At 40.4% G+C, this 8,252-nt stretch overlaps 2 protein-coding genes across 2 annotated transcripts; both read right to left on the bottom strand.

The window, feature by feature from the left end:
- Window positions 1-3,406: 3,406 nt before the first annotated feature.
- Window positions 3,407-4,228, bottom strand: LOC147429094 (uncharacterized). The gene is made up of 2 exons (XM_086495718.1): window positions 4,093-4,228; window positions 3,407-4,014 (listed from the first exon to the last, which is right to left on the bottom strand). The coding sequence occupies exons 1-2, from the start codon at window positions 4,226-4,228 to the stop codon at window positions 3,947-3,949; spliced, it is 204 nt and encodes a 67-aa protein (XP_086351844.1). The 3' UTR covers window positions 3,407-3,946.
- Window positions 4,229-4,249: 21 nt separating this feature from the next.
- Window positions 4,250-5,106, bottom strand: LOC147429093 (uncharacterized). Its single transcript, XM_086495717.1, has 3 exons — window positions 4,888-5,106; window positions 4,495-4,725; window positions 4,250-4,423 (listed from the first exon to the last, which is right to left on the bottom strand). The coding sequence occupies exons 1-3, from the start codon at window positions 5,104-5,106 to the stop codon at window positions 4,250-4,252; spliced, it is 624 nt and encodes a 207-aa protein (XP_086351843.1).
- Between the last annotated feature and the right edge of the window lie 3,146 nt (window positions 5,107-8,252).

The following is an 8,252-nucleotide window of genomic DNA, read 5'->3' as shown; positions in this document are numbered from 1 at the left end:
TCAAAACAAGAATATTACCATAGAAGGATTGAAAAATAGCAAGCAAAGCATAAAAATACAAGACAAAATAAGAAGAATACTACCAGAAAAGCAAGAGTAACCAAAGGAAACTATAAAAAAATACAAGGGTAGTAGTAACGAATGTAGAAATTATAGTCACAACTACAATCTTGTGAATGTGGCAAAATTTTCAAGGTGGCAACATGTAGGCATGAACATAGGGATGGATGGCAACGCTAACGTGCAATAGAGAGACTGAAGTCTGTGACAATGGGTAAAATCTGGGCATATCCCTTTCTCTTTCTCATATAGTTTTGTCTCATTTGCAACTATTTACCTTCATAAGTTCAGAATAGTTTGAACCATAGTGACATAAAAACACGTTTCGGTTCTCCAAAACCTCAAAACAGTGAAACAACCGAAACATTTCGACAAAATGGACGAAAACGAGTTGATTTAAATTTTTTGTCCCCTTTTGACCAGTGGACCTCAAATCACCCGTTTGGGGATTTTTTAAGCCACATGTACAAAGGCCGCCTCAAAAAATCAATACCTTGTTCACTCGTGACTCAAGTCTCACATCTAAGCTTTGGTATTTCACATGTCTTGACATGTGAATTTCTATGTATATTCAATGTATAATTATAGGTACATACATGTAGAACGAAACACGTCTTTCACTTTCTTTGAGCTCCAAAACGAAACGTTTCAGAAACCTTGAAACCTCGAAACGCACGGAACCTCGAAACATTTCATGTCATATTCGTCTGAACTCATAATTTGCAACTAATGCATTAAAGAATGTATCATAGAGGCTAAAGAGAAAAACAAAAAACTCTTTTATTCCACAAAGAAAAAGGACTTAGAATGTCCACCAAAGCTAGAAGGACATAGGCTACAAAAAGTGACATAAAACCATAGAGAAAAGGAGATAAGAGAGAGAAAGAGTATGAAAGTACATAGCCAAAAAAGGGCCGTATACCTTTTTTTTTAACGAACAATACTTTCTATATTAAAATATGATACAAAAGCTACGTTTCTAGGTATTCAAGATAACCTTTTGATTTTTCATAAGCATGAAGTTTTTATCTTTCTTCTACTCATGCATAATACTCTCCTTAGCTGAAAATGGTAAGAGTGGTAAGAGAAAATATGTCCTTACAAGCCTCTCCGCAAATCCTTTACTATGGTTGTCCGACCTGCCCTTGAAAAAATGGATACATTAAAAGGTCTTACCTCCAGCATGCAAGACATTGCGGACTAGCTTTGAGGCTAAGTAAAGGCATGTATCCTTCAAAATTTTACGAAGCAAGTAGACAAATAATATAAACAATAAAATACTATAAAACAACTTCAATACCCCAATGTCATAATCTACCTAAAGAGTCCTAAATCATGCCATATCTCTTGTAAGAGATGATAAGCGGTGAGAATCATGCTCAAATTGTAACTTGTGAATCCTAATTTTAAATGCTTGTGATTCCATGTAATAGCAAGAACTATAATCAAAAGATACCCTCCAATAGTTAGCACGTCACCTTTAAGAGGATCCTCAATCGATGAGGTTTCAATGTTCATAATTCAAGCTTGAAGAATGAAGCCATCAGAGCCAATCAATGTGTCGACTCTTCTGGCTCTTTAGTGTTGATCTTGGAAATCAACATTCTAGATCAAGAGTTGAGACTCAATTCCCTCACGATATAACAATCGTTAAACAAAACCTCTACACATATTGCTCTACCAACAACTAGAGAGCAAAAGGCCATTCACAATTACATAGTAAAAGTGAAATAATAAGAGAACCACCATAGACCGTGATCTAGCTCTCCATATCTTAAGATGTCACCGGCAAAAGCTAGAGGGACATTGCCTACAGAAAAGTGACAGAGCACCATAGCAAAGGGAGATAGGATAGATAAAGTGTGTAGAAGCACACCGCTAAAAAGTAAACATGGACCCAAAAAAATTTCATGAGAATGTATGATGCCAAGCTACTTTTCTAGGTATCAGCGATAACCTTTCATCTTTTCATAAGCATGGTGCGTCTCTTTTCCTTCTACTCATGCATAATACCGTCCTTAGTTAACTCTTAGTTGCAAGTGGTAAGAGAAATTTCATTCCATGCAGTAAGCCTCTCCGTAAAGTCCTTACTATGCTTGTCCAAACTTCCCTTGAACTAATGGGCATCATAAAAGACTTACCTCAAACCTCCATGGGATTGTGGGCTAGCATTGAGGCTATCTAATGGCATACTCCCTTCAAATTTTTGCAAAGCAATACCATAAATTGTGTAAAGAATTATATACTAGCGTACAACTTCACCTTCCCATGCTATATTATATAGTATAATCTTTTTAAGAAGTCTTAAACCATGCCACATCTACCGAATCAAATAATATGTGATTCAAAATCATGCTCAAATTGGAACTTATAAATGCTACTCTTAGATGCTCGTTATTCCACATGGTGGCATACACTATTACCAAAAGACGCCATTGTATAAAGCATGATTCGTAGAATATGAGCTGCATGATCCATCTTTCCTAGTACATTTTGTGTTTGATGGTTTTTTCTCAAGGATCTTCTCTCTAATGTTTCACCCTTATCATAGAATCTTATCCATTTTCGAAGCTTCTTAGTTTATATCAATCACTCGTGCAACTAGAGAAAGCTTCTTTTTTTATTATCCCCTAGAGGTATATAGAGCATAAGTCAACTTCAATACTAGGTTAAATTTGTGTGAATACAAGCCACTCTTGTGGATATAAGCAGCTTTTGTATCACAAAAAACCTCAACAAAGTCTCTCAAGGATTTGTTCTCAAAACCTTAAGGGAGTTTTTTTTAAATATAAATATATAATCTCATATGAAAGTACTATTTTTCAAGGTTCCTCTTTAAGCTACGATCGAACAAAAAATTGCTCAAATGATTTGATCTCGCATGAAGACCCCTTGGAAATCTTCAAAGCACAATAAAAAGTTTTTGAAAAACACATGGACATGCATAGAATGAGAATCCATGCATATACTATTCTTAGGAGAAAAGCTATCAACTTGTATTGGGCCTCAACAACATGCATATTGTTGACAAATCTCAAAAGCTAGTTTAGTCACTAGTGGCTTTTCACAATTTGTAGAACATCATGATTTTCATTTTGCACATATCACATACTAAAATTCTCCTCCACCTGCTAGCACCTTCCTGATATCCAATATTTTATTCTCAATGTAAATTTTCTTGAATGAGATGCAAGCCACTATTGTGGGTCATGCGCTACTTAACACAAAACTAGTGTTAAATTTGGTTGACTTCAAGAAAACTGGGTTTGCAACTGCTATCCAAAACCATATGACAAGGCATAAACTCACAATAATGAGATTGTGGAATTGCATCCTCTTTCTCTTTACATTGTAAAATGAATTTAGTTACTAGTCATCTTATAGGGTCTTGTACAAGTAGACAAGCAAGTTTCACAATTTCCATGCACCTGACCGTATATTGGCCATCAAGTTGGTTGTTTCCCTTTGATATGAACTTTCCTGAAACTTCCGTTACATTCAACCTCTCTTAAAGCGATGACGGGGTAAAAAATTATAAAGCAAACTATTCGATAAAAATTCCCAAAGTAATTAAATCCATTTAACAACTAGGAGAGCTCATGAAATCTCTCAAAAGGAAAGTGTATTACTGGGAAAATTATGGAGAAATGCTAGTGGCATGCATGAGGAGAAGGTTGTGATGCATTGCTTAAGATAACCTTCAAAGAGATAATATTCAACGGGTGCTGCAAGCACAAAGAAGAGCAAAAGAGAAGACAAAAAATGAAAACCTCATAGAATCGAATATACCTAGATTCCTCCAAAGGTACAGATTCTTCTAGAAACTTTCCATCATGATGATAAACCATGAGGTAATTGAGGTCTCCATTCTTTCTCTCCGGGTAGATTAAGACACTTGACCTTTGTAGACAAACTCAAGCATTCGGGCCATTTGGAGCATACTTCCCTCATTAACTACAGAAATTTAGGTTGACGACGAGAAGAAGAATGCCGGAATACGATTGAGCACGAGAGGAAGAGAAAGGCAAGTACCTTGCAGCTCGACGATGGATGAAGACGGGGAAGAAGCCTCAAGGACATCTTCGACTTCTTCCTTTTGCAAATTTCTTTGGCAAGACAGCTGATGGAGGTAGCCAGCGCTGAAGCTAGGGCTGACGTAATCAGGCATTGGCCCTAGGTCACGTTGAGGCTACTGCAGCTGTTGGAGGGCAAGGTGGCATAAGAGCACAGAAAAGAAGAGGAGGAGGTGGGAAAGGGGGGGGCGCTGCACCTGAGTTGCTGTGCTCGTACGTCCGCCGACGACCACAATGTCTATCAGACGGGCGAGAATGGTAGCCGTGATGCTGAACATCCGCAGGTGCACCTGCACCACTTGCACTCATGACCTCATTATCATAAGTAGACCGCCGTGCCCATATTCTTTGTGCGGCGTACCCTCTCCCATACGCAATCTCGGGAAGGCCAGAAGTTTACGCCATTGACGAGCTGCTGGTGCAGGTGCAGATGCTGATGCTCAGCGCATAGCCCTCTCAGTCGCACGCCAGCCCAGCTGGCCCCTGGCCTTGCGGCTTGGCCGCATGACGGCTTCTCTCTCCCTGCCTGCGCGACATCATAGCCGCAACAGAAGCAGCACGTTTTTATGAGGAACAGCCCCTGGAGGCGGGCCTGAGCCCATCAAAATTCTTGTTGGGTATTAGCGACCTTTTCACGTGCTTCCCACGTGATCCCGCCTCCTCTCCGCCAATCCCTTTGCTCGGTTCCCTGCTTCTAGCCCATCCACCGGCCACTAGCTTGTTTTCCAGGCGTAGACTTTTCAATCTCGCCGACCTCATCATACATTTTCTTCAATTCTACCGTTATAAGAGCTGCGTCCCGCCGACCTCTTGGAGGTAGTGCTTCATCCTCACACATAATTAAAGGCATTTCACCTAGGGTAGAGGGGCCAGTAGCGAGACAGGTGCCAAAAACAACATTAAACGTCCCCCAGGCAAAGCACATCGGCACTTGGGTTGTTGTCTTAGGGGAGCTGATGTGGAGTCTTGCCATTCGTTGGAACCATGGTTCAAACCCGGATTACGTGTGTCCCTATATTGGCCTCCTGCCATCTCTAATGTCTTACCGTCCTCTTTCTGCATGGATTATCCTGCAAACTTGTCGCAAATGCTTTGTCTTACAGTAGCTTTGGAGCCACTTATGCCGTCTGAAAGCCCTACTCACTGCACATGTTTTGCGCCCCTTACAGCCCAAAATTGGCCATGGAGCTGGAAAATCTATCGTGCACAAGTTAGTTGTCCCGCTACTGGCCCCTCTACCCTAGAATCTATGACGGCAGCCCCTTAGCAGGTTTTTGGTTTGATGCGTTTTCCATAAGTTTCCCAGATGCACCCTATGGAAAAAGTGCGGCAACTTGTTGGACAAGTAGTGTGCGCTCCATATTTTGGGAAAATACGATTACCTTGCAGCGCTTGTAATGTGATGTTGAAGTGCCAGATGCGTCGTAAGTGCTCCATGGAACTTTTGGATCAGATAACCGCCAACGCTTAAAAACCCTGCATCCACTTAGCGGGACAGGGCTCTAACTTATATAGCACTACATATGGGATGTTTTACATGAGCAAGGGATTACAGTGTGCCCAAACCCAGCCTTCAATGCATCGTTGACTCCTTCCATCGTTAGTTGAGTGTTCACACACACAATGAACCACTTGCAAAGTGGCCAAACCTTGCACACAGATCATAACTCTGCCAGCTTTGGCGGAGTTTAGGTGGGGAAGGTAAGGTTTACAATGCGAGTCTGCACGAAAGCTCACGCGTCTACTTAGCAAGACTTAACCCGCTTGTGCTAAAGGCCTCTAGTTAGATCCCTTTCATTATCCAACTCAAAGTTCAAGATGGCCTGATTCAGAAGTACAGTAAATATGTTTCTATTATATTTAAGTTGTTACAAGATGAATGTGTGTGTGTGTGTGTGTGTGTTTTTTTTTCTTGGGGGTGTGTGTGTGAGTGTGTGTGTGTGTAAGTAAGAGAGAGAGAGAACATGGAACTTGGGAGCGTGGCTAGATTGGCCAAAATGCCGTGCGCGCATTAGCCATAAATTTTCCATGAGTATCTTGGAGGAACGACACTTAGATATTATAGGGCACCAAATAAGCAATCATATCTAAAGTGATATCGATAACTTCCCAAGTACAATAGTCCGGCTAATACTCCATTGCACCTAGCCATCACTTATCGCTTCCTAACAACCATGAAAGGCTATCAAACACAGTCCAAATTGAGAGAACTAAAGCTGAACAAGCATCATTGTGACTATGCATAAGGTGTTTAGAAGGGTTCGCGTCCAATCCTCACTGGTAGCACTCGGTGCTATGTCTACACACATATCAAAGTACGAATGTTGCAGCCATAACAATGCATATAATATTTCAAAGTGCTAGAAACAATTATTTCTCGATGGTGCCACTTAGTGCTCTACCCACACACATATTATATCAAAGTACAACGATTGCACCCAATTTGTGTCTTGCACCCTACATATATAAACATAGATTATTTTGCTTCAATTTGTATGAGGTCATTAGTAGAAAAATGTTAGTAGATCAAGACATATACAAGGAAGAACTCCAATGGTTGTGAGAGATTCAATTACTAGTTGTATAATCTCAAAGGTGGAGATGGTGAGGTATTCAAGAAGGAGGAAGGACCAAAGATGCTTGAGCTATTGCAATGGTGGGGAACGAGTGGACTACATACCCCGATAAGGGAATACATGCACAGGGGAGATGAAGAACACCTAGGACATGTATCCATGTTGTTGCCATATTATTTTGTATAAATAAGGTGTGCTTCTTTATGGTTGTATCATTTCTTGTTGGAAATAGGGTTGTAGGAAAACACACCCATCTTGGAGAAGGTGAAGAAGCTCAAGGCACACAATAGAGAGTCTATTGCTTAGTGCACAATGGAAAGATAAGTTAGCCCTAGAATGAATGGACATATATACAATGCACAGGGGGGAAACTTCCTAGTTAGGAAAAAAATGCCTCGACGGTCCTAAGTGTGTTCACACGCATCACTACCACAAATATATGGTAACAAATCCCCCCCGGGAAGTGATGCAATGAACGACAGTTTGCACATAGTGAATAGGGAAGTGCCATGCCCTGAGGACATGATCAATCCACAAAGAGGAGTAAGCCCAAAGCTTTGCAAGAAACTTTGAACTTTTCACAAGGCAATGCCTTTGTGAAAAGATATGCAAGGTTGTTCTGTGTCGACACATAAACCAAGTTGATCTCTCCTGCTAAGAGTCTCTCTCTGACATAGTGATTATGCACCTCAATGTGCTTTGTGCGAGCATGAAAAACTTGGTTCCTCGCAACTACCAATGCGCTCTGATTAATCAGTGTAGATGATGTTGGCAGTGTCTTACCCAACACCCAAATTAGCCATAAGGCGTTTGAGCCTTACACACTCAATCATAGTTGTGAAGACCACCATGTACTCAGCTTCACAATTGGAAGTGGTCATAATAGGTTGCTTCTTGCTCAACCATGATATGCATGAACTGTTGAACATGAAACAAAGACCACTTGTGGACACTCGTGTGTCATAACAACCAGACCAAGCTAAGTACGTAAAAGCATGTAAATCTAGCGGCAATGATCCCCCCTTAGGATAAAACAAACCAGTATGTAAAGTGCCACTCAAGTAGAAAAAAATCCTCTTGACAACCTACCAATGCTTAGACCCTAGGCTATTCATAAATCTATTGACCTATGAGACTATAAATTGAATATCGAGCCTCGTATTACATACATAAAGAGTGACATCGATAGGATCACCAGCATCAAGAATGCTTAACTTCAAACATGTTTCCATGGGAGTAGTAATAAGTTTGCAGTCCTCAAGTCCAAAGTTACATAGCAATGTATCTATGTAGCGTGTTTGACACAAGGTAATACCACCATCACACTATTGAAACTATATACCCAAGTAATGATGCAAAAGCCCCAAGTCTTTCATCTCGAAAGTAGCTTTTGAATCAGTCTTAAACTCAACAATATGTGTCTCATTTGGGCCAGTAATGAGTCAATCATCCACTTATAGAACAATGATGAGAAATTCATCACCCTCACGCTTTACATACAAAGTGCTTTATGTTGGATTGTTACAAAAGCTTTGTTTAACCA

This window comes from Adiantum capillus-veneris, chromosome 22, assembly GCF_014529385.1.
Source record: "Adiantum capillus-veneris isolate H3 chromosome 22, ASM1452938v2, whole genome shotgun sequence".
NCBI lineage: Eukaryota > Viridiplantae > Streptophyta > Polypodiopsida > Polypodiales > Pteridaceae > Adiantum > Adiantum capillus-veneris.
Note: the sequence above shows the minus strand (reverse complement) of the source record. Positions and strands in the feature narration are given on the sequence as shown.

Coding starts and splice junctions, on each gene's coding strand:
- LOC147429094 (XM_086495718.1), bottom strand. CDS start 4,228: ATGCCTGATTACGTCAGCCCTAGCTTCAGCGCTGGCTACCTCCATCAG. Junction 4,015..4,092: donor ATCCATCGTCGAGCTGCAAG/GTACTTGCCTTT, acceptor AAATTTCTGTAG/TTAATGAGGGAAGTATGCTC.
- LOC147429093 (XM_086495717.1), bottom strand. CDS start 5,106: ATGGCAAGACTCCACATCAGCTCCCCTAAGACAACAACCCAAGTGCCG. Junction 4,726..4,887: donor TGAAGAAAATGTATGATGAG/GTCGGCGAGATT, acceptor TGATGGGCTCAG/GCCCGCCTCCAGGGGCTGTT. Junction 4,424..4,494: donor GAGATTGCGTATGGGAGAGG/GTACGCCGCACA, acceptor CAAGTGGTGCAG/GTGCACCTGCGGATGTTCAG.